The 21,166-nt window shown below is 41.5% G+C and overlaps 1 protein-coding gene across 2 annotated transcripts in view; it reads left to right on the top strand.

The window, feature by feature from the left end:
- Positions 1-21,166, top strand: part of OCA2 (OCA2 melanosomal transmembrane protein) — a 459,069-nt gene that overhangs the window by 178,977 nt on the left and 258,926 nt on the right. For both annotated transcript variants that reach the window (XM_075590565.1, XM_075590564.1), the window contains exons 4-6: positions 1,171-1,359; positions 3,060-3,117; positions 11,072-11,144. In XM_075590565.1, coding sequence (XP_075446680.1) covers positions 1,171-1,359; positions 3,060-3,117; positions 11,072-11,144 — 320 coding nt within the window. The remainder of the gene's footprint in view (positions 1-1,170; positions 1,360-3,059; positions 3,118-11,071; positions 11,145-21,166) is intronic.

The raw sequence follows: 21,166 nt of genomic DNA, 5'->3' as shown, positions 1-21,166 counted from the left end.
TGTTTTTTTTTTACTTACGGACAAGTAAAGAGAACTGAAATGGCTAAATTGTATACAGTCAATATGCTGGGAGCTTTTTGGGTGGTACAAGAGGGGAGAGGCATGACAGTCTGTTGTTTATGACGAACTGCTGCCTGCACAAGAATTTGTGGGTAACAAATCTCAGTGCTTGGAAGTGAGTGACAGCGGCCGAGTCCTCAGAATTTACTCCCCAGAATTCAAAGAGGCGCTCCACCAACATTTATATTTCACCCCATTTGGCCATCTCTGGCAGACTTCATACCTGTCGACTCACACAGATTTTTATAACTGGCTCCTCCAAACGCCAAGGTTATGTGAGATTTAAACATCTCTTTATGGTTCTGGGAGAGGGCTGGGTACAGTAGTTCGGGTAACTCATAGAAAATTGACAGGTCTGTGTAACAGGGGACTTATCTCTGTTCACAAATGTGCCTCTAATCCAGCAGTGTGGTGGTTAACTGCTGGTAGGCAATTAACTAAGACCACCTGGCTGATTACAGGGGTTAGAAAAAGCCTGCCTCTGAGATAGGAAGTGAGACTCCTTAGTCCACAACTGGGCTGAACAAGGAGACAGATGTCTTGAGCCTGCCAAAAGAGACTGCAAGCTGACAACAAGATACAGAGGATAATACTTCTATACCTGGATCCTGACATTGCCTTATCACAGACGGGTGTGGACACCAGGAGAACAAATAAGCCTACCCCTACAGCAACCCAGCTAACAGATAAGACTTTTCTTTTAAGACTATTATCTATGTCTATCTAAGTATATGAATGTCTCTATGATTTAGGCTGGTGAATCGCTGGGCTAACCATGCAGTTAGAGAGCTGGATCAAAAGTGTATATATACTCCAGAGTGGAGCGCATTTTGTTTGCTTATTTACATGTTTGCTGTGTTTAAAGCAACAGGCGCAATAAAGCCTTATTTTAATTTCACCTTAAAACAGTCTCCATTGCATACCTCTGAACACGTCTCTTACAGTCTGGAATTCTCAATCTGGGGAATTTGGAGGGAGAGCCAATAAATGATATGGATGAAACCAACAAATACAATGTATGTTAGCATTGAACTGAAAACCGCTTTGTGTTTTTGTTTTTTAAATGGCAACTCTTATTTAATAATTTTATTTAACTTTTTTTTTTAATAGGTTGCATTGCATAACCCTTAATAGACCAGATTTCATAGTTGGTGGAGAGTCCTGGGAGAACAGCTCCTCTGAATTTGAGAGAAGGTGCCGGCTTGGGAGTGAAGTTGGCAGCCTGTCAAGATCTGCGTCATCTGACAAATATGAGCTACTGGACAACCTTCAAGAAAAATTAAACTTTTCAAAGTTAAGGTATAGCAAAGTATATATTTTCATAATGTGCCACATTTTAGACCTTTTTATTGTTCTGTTTCTAGAATTCTTATTGCAGAAATGATACATTTCAGTGAAATTGAAAGCTTGCTGTGAAAGGCTAATGCAATGCTAAATGTTCTCTTAATTCACAGTGTGCCATCTATAGATGAGAAAAATGTGCATGCAGAAAGCATTTGGAACGTTTCTACTTCTAATTTTCTTATTTTTTTTTATCTGTTGGAAACTTTAAATTAGACTTTTGGGTATCAACACTGTTAAGTATTTACATATATAAATATGTAAATGTCTGGCAGAAAGGGCATGGTTAATTACGCAAAGCACACATTTATTTTTATTTTTTCATTGTATCACAGCACTGCACTAGAGAGGCACTTATGGCAAGTCATAATGCTCAGCCTGTGTTGGAAAAGTGCAAAGTGAACAAAAAAATCTCCCGTGTATATGTGAAAAACCTTTAGGGGACTGTGGCAGGACGGCCTGTGGCCGAGGTCAGACAATAGTCCACACGTGTAGTTTCACGTTAAAGCAAATGTTGAGTTGTTTTATTTCTCCACAGCATAACTAAACATGTGAGTACACTGATCCTCTAAGGCAACACAAAAGCAAAATAACATCTACTCCACATTGGGAGAACTTACTAACAATCCAAGCCCTATCTATCAGGCTGGCTGGCTATGTCCAGTTACCAAACCTTTAACATACACCACAACAGTCAGGAAAATAATATTAACCGTTCTTACTGTGGTTTAGAGAGTTTGTGAATCCATCTACATAGCAGCTTGTCTAGGATGGCTCTGTAGAATGAGACAGCCACCTGTTTGTGAGCGATGGCTTCATTATATCTCATGCTGGTTGTCAGGTGTGTCTGCTTAGTTCCTGATTGCCCAGCTATTCTTACTGGGTTAACCTTCTTAGTGCTGTATGACGGACTCAGATATATGTTTCCCAGGCATAACTAGCACCTGACTTCACCCTGTCACAGGGACCCATTCAATAGACAATCTATAATAGACAATCTTTCAGTCGTCCAATCTGCAACCTGAAACATCCGCACTCAAACGTTCTGACCCCTGTGTAAACACTATAGAACATGTCTGAGCAGTTCCTCTTTGTTTCTGAGTTTTATAATGATGGTTAGACCAAACAGTACAACTTGCAGTATATCTCACTGTCAGAATGTATCATCAAGAGAGTAGATGCATCAGCAAATATTGGTCCATTAAAAAGGATCTTAACCTACATAGGATGTATATCTCCGCAAGAAAGTAAAATACGCGTTCAATAGATATACCAGTCTTTAACCAAATACTATGAGTTCATGTTGTTATATTGGCAAATATCTTTGTTTTTATTTATTTTAAATGGTGAAAATGTGAAGCTTTTCATGCAGTATCTGGTCATGCTTGTGCCACAGGTGGCACAGACAGTAATTGGTACAGCACGTGCATCCTGCCCTTTATATTGCTTTAGGCCTGATCACTATATATGGGTTAAATCCTGAAACTTAAAAGATAGTTAATAAGAAAACTGAAAGAGAATGATTTACATAAATTCCTTAGGAGAGAGTAAGAGGACAATAACTGCTTATCAGGGAAATTTAGATGTGACGATGCAGGCCTAAAACACATTTTCCAGAAAGTCACTATTCATCTTATTTTTATTTGTTCTGTTTCTAGGTGCTTCTTAAAGAACCTGAAGATTGCAGTACTCTTCATTATTGTTGTTGTCTGCTCTGTGAGTATGCCATTTGCAAAGTTTAACCATGTACTATGTCCATGCATTTTGAAATCGCAGTTCTAAAATCGCATTTGGCATTTCATCTGCTGACTGTCTTGGTTTAATCTCACTGCATTTCCCCCCATTTAAAGGTTTCCATATACCTGTTGTAAAAGACCATTCCACAGATGCCTCAGAAACAGTACATCATAAGTAGAGATTCTTATCTGAGACTTCCGTGAAATAATAAATTGATCTGAAATATAGTACAGTCCTCATAAAATTATTTGTAAATTGAGTTTCAACCTGCTGTAATAAAAAATATAACCACACAACTAATGCCAAGTATTAGTTGCTACTTTCAGGAGATAGTTGAAGTTAAAATGATTTTTCTAGTGTCATCTCCACTTTGAATGTAATTTCAGTTCATTCTGAAATAAGCTTATAGGCATTTCATGATCAAGGGAAATTAAAACCCACTGCAGATTAGCTTTCTATTTACTTTAGCCTTCAAAGCTCATTACCCTTAAAGCAGCAATTCCTAATCAACAATGCTTTTGTTTTGAAATAACATTTGTGTACTCTTAAATAACAAAAATGTGTTTAGCTTCTATTTTGGATAGGCATTACATTTGCTTGAAAGTACAGTAACTGTACATGTCTAACTAGGAGAAAGTGCAGTACCTGTGAAAACTGTTGCTGTCTGGGATAGAAAGACATGGCAGAATCTGATAACATTCTCCAGTCTGACATTACAGCTCTAAACTACCAATAAATGGTGAGATAAGCAGGGAAGTCTGGTAGAGAAAATGGCGACCATAGAAAATAGGGTAGTACTTGTCCGCTCTTTTATATGGTGTGTCCAGCTTAAAAGGGGATTGTGGGAGTGATTGTAACTTTTAAAGAAACTCAGTTTATGTTGCTCCATCTACCACGTTCATTTGTACAGTGTGGAACCAAGCGTGTAGGCTGTACCACCTCACTAATCCCTGCCAAGAAATTCCTTAGGGGTTTTCCTTTCAATGTGCATTTGGGGAATAGTGGGTTTCAAGGGTAATTAATGGTGTCAGAAGCTGTAATCATCATTCAGGTGGGACATAGATTAATCTATTTTCTTTATGAATAGGAACTTTAAATGGCTGAAAGTGTATGGTTGGCCACAATATACAGGTTATTTAATATTATAAGGAATTTCAAGAGGCTTGAACATAAATACTGACCTCTTCAATGGTAACCTCAGCTGTAAGTGTTACTGGCCCAAACTCTAGAGAAAAATAAATTTGTGTTCATATACTTTCTCAGCCATCGATCTGATCAGCCCTTGAGATAAGTCTCTTCCAAGTATAGCGATGCCGGTCCAGCTAACTCTCTGCCCCTCCTGTCACGTAAGCCCTAATAGCTACAGGCATTGACAGGCTATCCTATGGTTTTACCCCCTCACGATAGCTCCCTGATTGGCATACGATGTGGTAACCTTGGGTCTGTATGGCAACCAATGCTGGTACAGATCCGGTACCCTCCTCTTTTCATCCGGGAGGAGGCTCCCTAAATTATAGTTAGGAGTCCGCCCCTTGCGTGTGAGAAAGCAGTCGAGCCCTACCCTTCCTGGGTATGGGTGTTGAGCCCTACCTTCCTGGGGTATGGGTGTCGGTCCCTACCCTCCCGTAGGTAAGGTCCAGTCCTTCCTACCTGTGAGGATAAGGAGCAAGACAAGTGCTCCACACTAGGCCTCTATTATTACCGCTGGCCATGCACAGGCCTGATACCTTCCTTCATCGATGCATATGCTGTATTGTCATTGGGCAGTGAGCATCAATAAAGACCCTCATTTATACCTCTTTCTTGAGTGCAGTCCTTTATCCAGTTGATATGGGATTTCCCCCCTCCGAGGTACTGCACTTGAGTGACAGCGGGGGGCGGTGACATCAGGCCTGGGCATGACCAACCACTAACAACAAATGCTAGATGGCGCTCTACTAACCCAATAAAACAGTGAAGTGAATCAATAAATAAAACAATAAAGTGATATAATAAAGTGAATAAACAAATCAATAGTGATAAATACTCAATGCATATAAATAGTGAATATAAAGGAAAAAAACACTTATCACTCGACCCTGCAGAAAAGACTGTTTCAAAAGTCTGAAGGAGCACTGTTGATCGAATTCCAGGGGAGCGTCGTGGATACCCAAAAGAAGAAAATATATATAGTGTAATACAGTAACACAGTGATAATCATAATATAAGGGGTTGCCAAATCACTACTCACAAACGAAGTAGATTTTAAAGCATTGATTGATTCTGTCTGGAACTGTGAATCATCCCAGTCAGGTGCGGTATATAGGGTCAGCAATCTCATGAAAAAGAGAAAACAGCCATGGTGCAGATAGAATAACAAATTTTATAAAAAGGTCACGAATAGAGGCTTACATAGATCTTAAAAGTAAAGGCAGTATACAGCTGGGTCTTTAGTGCGTCGCAGACTCTCACCACCCGGTACACACTGCTCACAGCTCTCGCGTGTGTGGACACTGTGACGTCACTTCCGGATCGTGTCGTCACAGCTCGCCAGAACGGAGGACATCACCAAGACTCCCTCTGCTTCTCTTCCTCCTGTAAGAAACGCGTAGAGTCTGGCTCGTTAGCCATCTTACAGGAGGAAGAGAAGCAGAGGGAGTCTTGGTGATGTCCTCCGTTCCGGCGAGCTGTGACGACACGATCCGGAAGTGACGTCACAGTGTCCACACACGCGAGAGCTGTGAGCAGTGTGTACCGGGCGGTGAGAGTCTGCGACGCACTAAAGACCCAGCTGTATACTACCTTTACTTTTAAGATCTATGTAAGCCTTTATTTGTGACCTTTTTTATTAATTTTGTTATTCTATCTGCACCATGGCTGTTTTCTCTTTTAATGAGATTGCTGACCCTATATACCGCACCTGACTGGGATGATTCACAGTTCCAGACAGAATCAATCAATGCTTTAAAATCTACTTCGTTTGTGAGTAGTGATTTGGCAACCCCTTATATATTGATTATCACTGTGTTACTGTATTACACTATATATATTTTCTTCTTTTGGGTATCCACGACGCTCCCCTGGAATTCGATCAACTGGGCATGACCAATCATGAGTCGAACCTTGTGTCCTCCTCCTGGCTTTTCTTAAGGGCAGGTACCGCCCAAATTTAGGAGTGCCTTTCCCCACTTGAGGAAGGCAGGGCACACATTGGAGAGGCTGAGTATTGGGCCCTCTCCAGTCCTCTTCCCTCCGGGGGAGAGTGAGTATGGACCATTCCTCTGACACCATTGTTCTCAGAGGCGCATGAGCCAGGACCGGCTTTGCTGATTGCCACTGATGACACGGAAATGATCCGGTGTCTCTCCCCTGCGGAGGTGTCCCTGCCCTGTTCCTCCCGGAACAGTAGCAGACGGTCTTCCGTGGTGTTTCGACTGCTGTCGAATACGCCGACGAACGCTGTGTAGGAACGGAACAGTTCTAATGGCTCAGAGAGATGAAGGAGCCCAACAATAGTAACCACGACTGAGACCTGAAAGGCGGATGAGCCTACCCTTCGTGGAGTTGTCCGTAAGCCAATCCAGGGATTCTCCGGTACAGATGGAGGTACCTTTCAGTGCCGTTGTCCATGCAGTGGGAGCTGACAAAGGCAAAGACAGCACCCCATACACAGCGGCCGGATGTCGACGCCGTTCCGGTGCGGGATCTGGACCTTGCCGGAAATTCGACTTGCCGGAAATTACGTCATGCTGCTAGTGACCACTGGGGCGGATGAGGTGATTCCGATTCCCGCTCCGGTGAGTACCGCTTCCACTCGCTTAAAGAGAACTGCCTTTATTCAGTCCATGTATGAATGTAGGGCTAGTCAAAAAGCGGCAGAAGTGGCCAAAGAGGAAGATAGGCCTCCGGTGTGTCCAGAAATCCCAACCCCTGCTTTTCTGACCCAGTCACTGGACTATTTGCAGGCCCATAGGCCCACGCCAGCCCCTACACCTCACGTGGTCCGAATCACATTGGTGTCAGGTCCAGGTAATGTAGCCTTATGAGACACTGCTGTGACTCGGACACTTTCAAGGCCCCGTTACCCTCGACTAGTACGGCTGGTCTTCAGGTGTCTTGCCGCCCTTCTTTTACCAGGACTGTCAAAGGATATCCTACCCAGGGAACACCTTTACCTGGATCGCCCAGGTTGGGGTACCGCCTGGGGAAGCTGATCGGACCGCACTAGAGCGGTACTCTAAAAAGATGAGCCTGCGGGCCTCTAAGACTCTTATTCCCACTTCAGATTGGAAGGACTGATCTTATGGGAATTACATGTTAATAGATGATAAATGTGTTCAAGAAAATGTATGTAGCGTAAATAGTGGGTTCAGCCATTATGCTATGTCTGTTGTTTCTGATGTATCAGGGTTCTCAAGCACCACATCACACACAGGGTCCACTGCAGTAGCACCAGTATGGTCCTTACCCTGGTGGCATCCTAGATTCAGGGGTTATGTGCCATTTATGGATCGCACTAGGTTTCTACTAGAGACCAGGGATGTGGTAGACCATTGGTGGGCTGAGGGAAAGTTCAACCCAGCGGAGACCACAGAAGCCATGAGAAGAAGAGAAGGAGGTCAGATTAGGAATAATACACCCCACAGGAATGGCCCACAGGCCTATGCCCAAACCGCCCTGGGACAATGAGATCATGGTGGAGTACCAGTCCTATGAGGGATTAGGGGGGTCGCCTACTCTGACTACATGGGAAAGGGAAGAGATGCTTCACAAGATTCCCTGGGTGAGACACAGATATTTCTGGGGGAAATTGTGGGTGCTCGGTGTGTTACAGGGAGCATCGCTATGCTCTTGAGTTAGAGAGAGTTTCGCTGTAGATATGCTCAATAGTATCGGGGTCTGTCAGCAAGCCAATCATTACTATTGATGAAGTTCTCTATGTTGGGAGGAACCTTTTGTTCTGTAAGGCAGCCATTTTATGGTTGTAGTCAAATAAGGTGCTGCATGGTTCTAGTAAGCTGTACTGACTGTATTCACTGAATATATCATGCATGGTAATGTGATATTAATTATGTGAAATGTTATACTGTTATTTTCAAGTTACCTTAAAGGATGCTACCCGAAAATTTAGACCCAAGCATGGTTGTTGAGATTACTCCAGAGGGAGAGTGTAGCCATTCCATCTGTGGCTACTAGTTTGCTTCCCTCCTGGCAGTAAGCCCTGGTACAAGCAGGGCTTGCCACTAGTTGATATGGGTTTTCCCCCCTCCGAGGTATTGCACTTGAGTGACAGCGGGGGACGGTGACATCAGGCCTGGGCATGACCAATTATGAGTCGGACCTGGTGCCCTCCTCCTGGCAGTACTTAAGGGCAGGTACCGCCCACATTTAGGAGTGCCTTTTCCAACTTGAGGAAGGCAGGTCACACATTGGGGAGGCTGAGTATTGGGCCTTCTCCAGTCCTCTTCCCTCTGTGGGAGAGTGAGTGTGGACCATACCTCTGCCTCTGTTAGAGAGGCAGGGAAGAGTTAGGATGCTGCTGGTGCCCTTGACCTGTAGTGATAGTCCAGGTACCATCCTTCAGTGGTAGCTGAGAAGTACTGCATCAGGCAGAATCCTGCCTTGTTACTGTGCTGTACAGAAGAGATAATAAACCGTTCCTGTTATACCTCCTGCCTGGTGTGTGACCTTACTGGGGGGGAGAGGTAATAGTTCTACCGTGGGAGATCACCTTCAGTTCCTGGAGCCTATGGCAGATCGAGGCGCTGCACTGCTAAAGAGATATGTAGGGTATGAACCCCAGAAGCCTAGTCCTGTGTCCCCACTTCCAGCGGCGGACAACTCAGCCCTCCTGTTACCAGCAGGTATCATGCACCACAGTCATAGTTAGTCTGTCTTGTCCTTTTCAGTTGTTTGTTCAACAAATAAATAAATAATCTTTTGTACCTACCATAGAGTGCCCTAGTTTGGAGTCTCTGTAAGTCCTGTTCTGTGGGACTTACAACTTTCTCTTGGTTGTTATATATGTTCACTTAACTCCAAGGAGCACCACCTGTTTTACACAGGGCCAATTGGTAGGTACTTTAACTTTTTGGTAGTAGTGCTTTTTAGGCCCCTTTGTCTTAATCATGTACCACACGACCAGTAATGGCCAAATCCCCCACTGGCTGGGGGAAACACCGTTAAACAGAGGTGGTGGAGGAAGAACTGTCACGGTAGGGGCTGCCTGCAGCTGTGCTGTGGCCTTCCGTGGCTGGAGGCGCTGACACCAAAGACCAGAGGACCCGTGGAAGGCTTAACGACGACCAGTTTCCCCCATACCATCACGGGAAGACTTACCTCTCCTGTTCCTCGCAGGTACCAGCACTACACTCAGTAGTAGCCATGGCGGAAGTCTCCTAGAGAGGGTGGGGGGTGTTGGGGACATTTGTTACACATATTTAAAATCTCACTCCAAACTGTGATTTTTGCATATGTATGTGTATATTTTTATGTAATATTTTTTCGATTTAATAACTTTTTTTTCTAATAATACTACCTGGACGGTAGAAAAAAGGGATGAAAAAGCAAGTGTTTTAATGGAACTATACATTTGTTCACTATCTCTTCAAAAAGTGATGCAATTGGTTTATTCCAAAAAACAATATCCACACTTTAAGATAAATAAGCATGTCAAGAGTTCTAATTTATTTGTTCTGAATGAGCCATTGTGAAAAAGGATATGTTGACCGTACTGTAGAAAGGGATTATTAGAAGAAGGAATAAAGGAAAAGATCACATCTATGTAGGGGGAAAAAATAAAGGGGAAGAGAATAGGAACAACTTGCTGTGCTCAACTATCAACATAATGAAACACCCGAACCGTGTACAGATTAAACAAATAGGGGAATCTAATCTAATACTGTAAATAGGTGAATGCACGATTAAGAAAATGAGCGCTCAGTTAAAAATGGAGATACTTAATATAACATTTCCTTTGAACCCATTTTTGATTCCGGATTAAAGTATGACTTCAAACTGTTTATTTTTTTTATTTAATAATTAACTGTATACATTTTGGGATAAGTTACCTGATTTTCGCCATTTTTTTTCTTTCACCATTTCTCATTATTTATAATTTCATTCAAACACCGAACAATATGTGTTCTTTATATGCTGTAATGTTTCTTGAGTAAGTCGGTGGTTTTTTTTTTTTTTTTGGCGTAAATCTGGTCTTTGGTCACCAAACATGTCAATAGCTGTCCTGGTGTGTATCTGCCTTAAAGCTGTTTTAGTCACCTAATATCTTCATATTAAAATATAACAATGTCTTGCATTTTTAATTGAGACAGTTGTTCTAGTAGACTCTGAGGCATAGGATTAAACATGAATGTCTGCATTTAATGAGGACTGTACTCTAGGCCATAATTACTAAGTAGTGCCCATTCAAGAGCATGCGGTGTAAGGTGCCTTGCGACTTGGCCCCACTTAATAAATATGGCTCTCTACACATTCAGTGGAACTGCGGGGAACTTGACACGGCTGTTCTCCTTCCCACTTCTACCATGCGTCTCAAAATATAGAACAAAAATAGCTTCGTTGTCTTAATGCAGCAGCTGACACTTTTCAAAATAATAATACTGTACTTATAGAGTTAAACTGTTGCACAATAACAAAAATATGGATTGTACCCCCAAAGATTCACTGAAAACAGTGTGCATTAAACCAACATCAGTGGATTGTGTTTTAAATATTTGTTGTACTGTACATACCGTAGACCTATTTGATATTTAATAAACGAGATAAATGAGAGGTAACTCTCAATGTATTACTTCCTGGTAAAATATTTTATAAATAAATAATATTTGTCAAAGTGAAGGAACTGATTATATTATCACTATGATGAATCACTAGTTTGAAAATATTTTTTACTGTGCATAAATTTGTTAATGACATGTTTATCATATTACTGCAGATTTTATTTAGCACTACTCCTGATAAAGGCAGCCCTTGGCAGATGTTAGCCCTGTCATCAATGGAAAACTACTGTATCCTTTGTCGGTTGCCATTATTATTTTTTCATCACCGAGTGCAATGCAGTTTAATATAAGGTGATACATAATGGTATTACTGCTATTAAGAAGAGCAACACTAAGAAGATTCATTTCCTTTGTGTCTGTGATTCTCCTCTGTAGAATTAATTTTAAAGTACAAAATTACTTGGTTCACAAAAGCTGTTCCTCCAGGATCTCACCCAAATGATATTGCTGTCAGTGAAGTATGTAAAAAGCTTGATTTTTGCAAATGGTCTTTGCTGTTTGCAAAATGAGAACTAGACTTAAATGTACAGTGTGTGTATTTCAAATTGCGGAGAAAGGGTGCCACTTCTGCTACGCATAATTATTTGTCTGAAAATCTAACAAAGAGCTTCATTTTGTTGCAGTGTACTTAAATATAGGTAATTACTATCTATTCAAGTATATAATTCTTGTACTGTCATAATACTACTTCAAGATAATTTCAATACTGCTAATTTATTAATGTTCGATAACTATTCAGTGCCTACAGTATTTCCATTGTCCTACATGTAATAATCAGATTTCCTGAATGTCCGTTAATATTCCAGACAATAATTAATTAAACAACTGTATCTATCTCTGAGATTTTGTCTTTGATGTTTGTTTGACGTGTGAGTGATTATTCTCTTCTTATAATGTATTGGTAACTTTAAAAAAATGTTTTCCTGGTTTTGTTGAAGGAATACATGGATATTAACAATATTTGCTTTGGGTATTTCTGAAGGCTGTATGTGCAAATCATTTTCTAGTTAACTTTTGTACATATTGGTGTTTTTTGTCATTGACAATTTATAGCCTCTGAGGATACAAAATGTCGGAAAGTGCTAGCGTGCAAAAATTGATAATGCTTTGGTTATATTAGTGATCCGTGAATTCATTTGTATGTATGAGTTATAGATAATTAAATGCATTGTAATAGTCGTATTGCCTGCTCTAGGCTGCGTCCATAGTCAGCACGACGGCGTGTGCAACGTTGCACTCACCACAAACAAAAGGCCATGAGTCAATAGGGACGGCCATAGAGTGCTCGTGCACAAGAGCGACGACGCGGCCGATTTTTATTGCGAGACAACATTTTTTGATTTTGGCTCATAATGGCTGGGTCACATGCGCAGTTCAGCCAACGAGGGCGAACTGCTCACGTGACGTCACGGACACACTTCCGACACGCCTCCCCGTCGTGTCTCCTCAACAGCCCACGGGTCACCTCTGCAGCAGGAGCGCGGGACACCATGTGCTCCATTGTGTGCGCACCAACTATATAAGACGCCTTATAGACATTAGCTGCAGTGGTTCACTGACCAGCACCAGTGCTGGTCACGTGAAGAATCACTGCACTGATCACCTGTACTTAGCAGATGGGATTGGTAGTTTTTGTTTGATGGGATGATAACACATCTATTTATTTTGTTAGCCTAAAAGACTTTAACTATGAATTTTCGACCGAACAACCGCATGAGACTATATAGAATGTACCCCCAGTGCACAAACTGCTGTGCTGAAGAAGCTCCTATTAGCTGTTAAACCAGATCAATCTTCAGCAAATGGAAATCTAGTGGAAAATCGAAGTTTCAATTGTTACACACAGATGTGAGTGCATGTTTAAACCATTAATAATCTGTGCTTTTAAGAATAGTTGCATAACACAGAATGCAGGTTACACCTCAGTATTTAGTTTCTCCTTTTATTTTACATCTGGCTCGTTAAGTCCTTCTCATCAAGTCCTCTCAGAAAGTTGACAGGTTTATTCTTTGCATGAGGATTGTTGTGACATTATGGGTAGTATTACAGCTTTTTTAGGGTAGTAATTATGCCATGGACCTAAATTGCCCCTTTCATTTTAGCCAAAATAAGATAAGTGACCTCTCATCCCACTACAGTACATGCTTACCAGTCATGTTGGTGACCCCCAACAACGTACAAATAATAAGCAGTGAGGTAATGATTTCACTATTTTGGAAAACATTTTTTTACTACTTTGGTATACATCATCATGGTACTTGTGAACAAAAATACTTTAAACGTAAATACAAATACTCTTTGGAGATTCAATTACTTTTTTTTTTTTTTGGCAGGGAAAATAAAATGCAATTTCCCAGTTACATTTGTTAAAAGCATCTTATTTTGATGTTAAACACACCGCTGTTTAACTACATGGCCAGTTTATTTTTCTCACTGTTAACTTAATTGCTTAGAGCCTCTCCATGACATAATGCTAGTCTAGAAAGGTTCATCCGAGATGAGAGCAGCATATAACATTTTCAGATGCTAAAGCGATTTATAAAGTGCCTCCTTTTCATGGTTGGGATATGTCAAAGCCTTTCTGAGATGCCAAATTATTAGAATATCACCAGGAATGGAAAAATAATTACTGAGGTGAAAGGACAACAGAAATCCGATTTACCCGTGTATTGTGCCTGCATTAATGTACCATGTAATAAAATATGCGACAATTGCAATTTTTTATGTTTTGCCCTTTCCAGGAGTGCTAGCAAGTGGAGACGACCAGCCTGTGAGTTTCAGGGTAGGTTTGACGTTGAAACTTCTTTCAGATTGCGTCTATTTAGCAGGGTTCCATAGTTACTGGAGACCCAAAAAACGTACCCAGGGATCAGGTTAGATTCCCGGCTACATTGAAGCGCAGTGCTCCGGTCAAAACCCTACCATGAAAGCGTTCTTGCGACTCACCACTAGAAGGTCCTGCTTCAGCATAAACCAGAAAGGGTAAAATGAAGCACAGGGATGAAAAGGGTTCCTGAAACAGTCAAGGGGTCCCTAAAATAACAGGGATGGGCTGCCCAGGTCACCCTAACTCTGGTAAAATGGGTTTAAGGGATAATCCAGCCAAGGATAAGGCTGAGAGAGTTTTATAAAAATAAGTCTGTTTGCAGAGTGTCAGGGATGTGGCTGGGGAAGAAAAACAGTTTGGTTTCCCCTCCATCCCTCCCACCAAAATGACTTAGGATATTTATAATAAAGTGTATCAAGCATGTTAGTATGGTTGCCTGGCTCTGGTATAGGGGTTCAGGGATGCTACAGTCATTTATAAAACTGTGCAGGATTTTATTAAGATACGGCTGTGAGAGTTTTAGAAGTAAAGTTAAAATGTTTAAAAATCTAGTTTGCTGGGTGTAAGAAATAAAGGTTAGTGTAAGGGGAAAAGTTTAATTTTTACACTCTATTTTATACACCAAAGGACTGTAACACAATTTAGCAGCAGAATGTATGAAAGTGTATTTTATTAAGCAGCAGTGTTTTAAAATATGTTTAAACGTTATACATTAAAACAGGCAGGGTCTTTCATCCTAGGGACGGAGGGGGGGGGCTCCTGGCCACCTGGCCACCTGGCCACCTGGACTTTTAGTGCCAGTGAGTCTAATTCTAGGTCTGTAGATCAAAGTCACACTAGCTGCCAGGGGTGTGAACGCCATCTAAACAGGATAGCTGAGTTAAGTGTCCAAATCCTGGGAGTATGGCAGGCCACCTGGTCAAGCAGTAACCTCCCTAGACTGAGAGGCACCTGGGTTCTGCATGACAAGTAGGCAAGATTGTGTTTTTTGCACATGCTCCTTTGCCATGCTGAAGCTCAGGTGCCAGCTTTCACAAACCTGGCAAAGTGTGTGAGTGGCTAGAGATTAAGTTCCCACGCTGCGGATTGGCTGTAATACTGCAGGGATGACTTTGAAAAGGTTATAAAAAAGTGAGCAGCCAGCCCAGAGATTCAGATTCAATGTGTGTTCCAAGATTTCCAAGGTCCAAAGTGTGTAACCTTCACGGAGGGGTTGGACCGACCCAAAAGAAGCCTTGCGGAGACAGCAAGGAAACAGCTACAGGACTTTAAGCAGAAAAGCTTCTAAGGGCATCATACAGTAAGCAGCGAAAAAATGCATTAGCCAGTTTAGCAATTAGCCATGTTTTTGGCGTGTTAAACTGGCTGTTGGCTGTAAGTGGCGAATCCCTGGCGAATGAATTAGCCACCACCATTTGATGAAAAGCGTGTAACCAGTGGCGAGACTGCTGCCTGGTGAGAAACTGCCGAGAAGCCGTCCACTGCCGAGTTGTGTTTGCAGCAGAGAGAGATCCGCTGCTCTCTCGGCGCAAACATCAGCAAATTAAAAATTATTTTTAAAAACATTTTTATTCATAGTGTACATGTGCAGGGGGTCTCCGGAGCTGAACCGCATTGGTTTCAGGTCCGGGGACCCCCTGCTTCCCGAGATACAGACCCTTTTATGAGGTGCCGGTATTATTAACCGCTACAGTCATTAAGGGATTAACCCACATCACCCACATTCCCTACCCCACTACCCCCCCCCACCCCCTGAGGCCTAACCACCCTCACCCACTACCCACAAGGGAGTCCTACCACATACCCTTGGGGCCAATACCCCCTCCCCCCAGCACATACAGTACAATAATGTGCCAAATAACTATTATCCACATAGGGATAATACATTATTTGGCCATTATTAAACACATTAAATACCATAGTAAAATAAATAAAATTCTACTAACCTCTTCAATAAGAAGGCCCCGTCGCCAGCATCATCATTCTGTTCCGTTGCCAAAATAATAAATAGCCAATACATTTCAATGACAATCACATATCAATGTACCCCTTAATCACCTTATCGAGTACTAACCTCAAAGGTAATTAAGGGGTGAAGCCATCCTGCAATGGCAACACCACTTATCCATAACATCCTCAATGAATTAAAAAGCAATTTCCGAAACAAATCTCATGTAATCATTCAATCTAAAGCCTCAAATGCCACTTAAAACATTGCATTTACATTGTATACATGTAGCATAAAATGTAAGCTACATGTACACGCTGCAAATCAATGTTAATAATACAACAATCCAACTAAAATAGCATTACATCACAAGAAGTATACTATGTAATCCAATAAAGTCACCATCAATGAATTAACATAGATGAATTACATCCCTAAACAATTAAAATACCATTCATACCAATTACACAATTAACTATAGCCACCGTTACAGAGAACAAGTTAGCATCATACAAAAAAGGACACCAAAAATTACATTATACTAAAGCAAGCCTCACCATTACCTACAGTACAGCATAGAAGCCAAAAAATTACATCTCTCTAATAATAAAATACATTTAGCACACATCTATGCATAGCAGCATAGCCACAATCATTTACAATACTGCAAATCGAGCTTTTACAACACTATCATTTCTTACCCTGTATGTATATATCTCTCAAGAAATACATACATACATACATACAGTGGCAAGAAATGATTTACATTACAAAAAAATATACACATGAAAAATAAAAAATAAATACATTTACATTAAATACATTTCTTTATTTAACTTACCATTACTTGACCCACTCACCGACTCCCGTTGATCAGCTTACTCACGAACCAATCCACGAACAGGAACCCATAAAATAATAAACCATAAAATAATAAACATTAAAATAATAAAACACGGCAATCCAGGGGTCTTCTAGTTGTAATCCATCTTCATCTTTATTCTTCTATCTTCTTCCGGGGTCTTCTCCCTGTCTGGTGCCACGCCCTGGTCTTCTTTCTTCAGTAGGAGGTCCTTCCTCCTCGGCGTCTGACTTCAAAATGAGATGACATAGGCTTTTAAAGGCCTATGACGTCACATTTTCATCATATGGTTCCCACGGCCCTGATTGGGCCGTGAAAACCATGTGTTTTGGCCGATAAAAAAAAAATGATGACGTCACTTAAAGGCAATGAAAGCACAGCCAATCAGAATGGCTTTGCTTCAATTGCCTTTAAGATGACGTCATTAAAAGAAACATGGCCGGCCTCACATGGTACGGCAGCCTCTCAGAGCGTGGGAAGTCTATCCCAACTCTGATTGGCTCTAGTAGACCATGTGACAGAGGCTTGGGGAAGAACGGATATGACGACATTGAAAGCCTGTCCTATGATATACCCCAGGAACGGAGTAGAGGTCGTATGAAAGGTGCACTTCCAAAACTAATCCAATTTGTGTTTGTCTGCTTCTACGGAATAAATCACAATTTATTTTACTTATTGGCTCAGTGATGTGATCCCGGTATAAATGTGTAAGTACCTGGTCCCCCGTGACAAACCCCCCAAAATTTATTTTCAAACTAACATTTGGTTTCTGCATTTGTAGCTTTCATCATATGATCATTTCGCAGATAACCAAAAAGCATCAGTACAGAACATGAGGTAGCTACTGTTCTTGTAATCCTTCACAATGCCGTTGCTGTTACAGATTGTGTCTTGCATGAAGAAGATTTGGCTGGATAACTATTTTTTTTGTTTGGGTTGGCACAAAATAATGAAACTTAATTCTATTGGTAATTTTTTTTTTAAATGGCTTATCCTGAAGAAAATGGGATTTATAGAAGAGGCCATTCAGTTATTTAATACATTTTACAAATGCAATCATTACTAAGAACAGTCTTTTCTGATTTGTTTTTCTGAAACCTGTAAAATGTGTTTAAAGATATATTGTATTAACTCTTGCAAGATCATATTCATTTTTCATGCTTGGGTCTTGATTCGTTTGGCTTTAAATCTGTTAGTGTAGCAATAATTTTGATTCTCGAGAAGCAACAATGGAAAATAGTTCATACAAAATGGCGGTGAGAGAGAGTTCTAATTAGAGCAGCAGTTCCGGACTCCATTCCTTAAGTAGCCCCAACAGCTCAGGTTTTAAGGATATCCTTATTTCAGCACGGGTGGCTCAATCATTTTGATTGAGCCACTTGTGCTGAAGCAGGGATAGCCTTAAAACCTGACATTTCAGGGGCTCTTGAGGACTGGAGTTGGGAATCGCTGGAGTAGAAGATTCATTTGTATACCTCCAAATAGTCTGTTCTAATCCATTTGGAGCGATGCCTGTGTTGTGAAAACCCCCTGAGATTCAAGGGAAATGTGCTAATTGAAATATGCAAAATATATTCAAATGGTTTACCTTAGCACATTTCCTTGGCATCTCTGGTGTGACTCCATTGGGTGTCGTTTGTATCTCCCTCTCCACTTTAGAATGTAAATTAGTACAGTATTCCTCAGGACTACTCCCTTTATAGATCTAGAAGTGAGAGGAAAGGAAGGAAGTGGGATGGTTTATCCACAGGCACAGATTTAAACCCCATCCCTGGCTGCCCATAGCCTACTGATCCTGTGCGTAAATTCTAACCGGTTTATCCATTGTTTCAAATTAGGAAAACTTTGGAAATATTACTTGGTCAATTTAGGAGTTTGCTCTGTGTAGCAAGGTTTGTATCAATAACCTAGTAGAAGTTACTGGCTTTTCAAAATATTTAATAAGTGAAATTGTCGAGTAATGTATGTTTTTTTAGCTATGATCTATAATCATTTCTGTGCAATACTGCAGTGAAAGCTTCATATCTTTTGCATCGTTATGGAGTGAGAATTTACAAATTGCCTAAACACATTGTCACAGCATTGAACCTTCGTCTTAAAGTTGATCTACAGGGTTGGCCAGAATAAAGTATACCTACAGTACATACAGTAATGTTATTGAAACCAACATACAAACATTAATGAATCTAAACCATTTTTACCTAGTATTCCACATGCTTGACATACCTTAAAAAATACTATCCCAGATATTCTCATTATGTAATATTTTGCACCACCTCCTCTCTAGGGACGGGACAAGAAATACTGTATAGTCTGGATGACTACCATTTTTCAACTATTGTTTTACGTAATCTTTTGGATTAAAACATTCAGCAGAGGGCCAACCAAGGAGATGAACATCAAACGTGATACTGTTTTTAGTAGTATGGAGTTAAGAATGAAAGAGACAATCATTTTCATGGCGCTGAACAATCCCTTCCATTCTACTCTTGATATAATCAAAGTATTTGCAGCTGCTTTAAGAGGCTGAAGGTCTCTTGAAATCTTGTCCATCACTACTGACCACAAATTCTCAAATGCCCTGAACTAATTTGTCAACACAGATGTTGAAGGCTTTAGCCCATTCATGAACCTGATTGTCTCAAAAATATGGGTTGCTTTCTTTAGACCATTTTAATGTATCAAAAATCGCCAATTAGGGCTCAGCTCGCTGTACTTTTCTCTGTTTTACTTAGTGTTGTTTCCTGGAGAAATGGAAGAAGCCCTTGTATGTAAACGTACGATTTTTAATATTGTCCCTTCATTTCTCAAATAAATCTGGCTGTCTGATCTTGAGTATCTTCCTATGCTCCAATGTAACCCCATGGAACTCTAATTTATTGACTACATTTTGGTCTGCTTCATAATATTCTCCTGATTTACGGAAATGTTCCAATCAATGGCTCACACGTGGTATTTTAAGGAAATTAGACTGAGCCTCTGGTAGTGTAACTTTCCCTGTATACTGTGCTTTTTCGCTTTCAGTATGATTGTGATCTTCTAATACAGCGGTGCACAAACTGGGGGTCACGAGACTGAGTGCGGGGGGGCGCAGGGTTTACAGAGGCCCCACGCGCTTCCCGAGGGCACTTAAATTAAGTGCCGGGGGAGCTGCAGGGCCTCTGTAAACCTAACTTACCTTGGCTCCGGTGGCGTCTCACACGCGTCGCCATGGCAACGCTGCGAGGTCATGTGACATCACGTTTCTATGGCAATGTGACGTCATGACGCCGGCGAAGGGGGCGCAGGGAAAAAAGTTTGCGCCCCCCTGCTTCATGAAATGATGCAGAGCTTGGTGATTCTTAAACACAGAGCTCACGGAATGTGCTGTTGATGATACACTAGCAGGTACCCAAAATACTCCCTAATGAAGTCACCTTAATATTCAACTGTAGCGCAACTGATTCAAGTTGTCTTTTTTCTTTTTCAAAAAAAATAAAATAATCATATGAAACTGCTGACATGTATGTATATCTTTATATAGCGCCATTCATGTACATAGCACTTTACAGCAGTAATAATACACGTGACATAATAGGAATAAGCGCTTTAACACAACATTAGACATTGGGGATAGGAATCCCTGCCAAAAGAGCTTACAATCTAAGTGTGCGTTTCGCACAAATCAGTCACAGCTAGCTCCAAGCAATGATTGCTCAATACCAACCTGTTAAGTCAGCGAACTTGTTCACAAGTTGCGGAGCCACACCAGCATGCTTTTCATGCACATTAGAAGCGCCATCACAGCCAAAAGTCATCTGGTTTCTTAGTAAGAAATTACCTTCGAACCCATGACTACTCAGGACATTTAGAACTATTTCCACAACAGTAGCAGCTGCTAAGTTGAAAAATAAACTATTGCGTTGTTTGATTCTGGCAGATTTACACACAAACATATCCCTAGCGCAGTCTTTTTACTAATGGTGGTCTTATGGACCTGGAGGGAGAGAAGAAGATATCGTCCTAAACAGGGGGAAGATATGGGTCTGGGGCAGTAAGTGAAACGGTATGGCCCTGCGGGGGAGGAAGGGGAAAAGGTATAGGTCAGTGTTTCCCAACTCCAGTCCTCAGGGATCCCCAACAGGTCAGGTCTTAAGGATATCCCTGCTCCAGCACAGGTGGGTCAATCAGTGGCTCAGTTAAAATGACTGAGCTGCTGATTGACCCACCTGTGCTGGAGCCGGGATATCCTTAAGACCTGACCTGTTGGGGTTCCCTAAGGACTGGAGTTTGGAAACACTGGTATAGGCATTGGAGGGAGATTGGTATGAGCCTGGGGTTGCTGAAAGGGCCAGAGCTGATTGGGAAAGAGCGCAATGGCTGGAGGAGGGGTCTGTGATGGTATGTGGAAGGGCTTGCAGAGAAGTTCCTCAGAAAAGCAGGGGTGGCATATGGGCAGGGGGAGTTAAGATAGGGGCCCAAAGGGGTTTGGCCGTGGGATAGGAGGAGGGTTGGTATGGGCTGGGTGGCAAGAAGGGTTGGTCCTGTGGCTTGGATTTGTTATGGGCCTGTGGGACATGTGGACATGATGGGCAGTACTTCAAGTCGTGTGGCACACGGATCAGACCCTGGCA

This window comes from Ascaphus truei, chromosome 3 (assembly GCF_040206685.1).
Source record: "Ascaphus truei isolate aAscTru1 chromosome 3, aAscTru1.hap1, whole genome shotgun sequence".
NCBI classification, from domain to species: Eukaryota; Metazoa; Chordata; class Amphibia; order Anura; family Ascaphidae; genus Ascaphus; species Ascaphus truei.
Note: the sequence above shows the minus strand (reverse complement) of the source record. Positions and strands in the feature narration are given on the sequence as shown.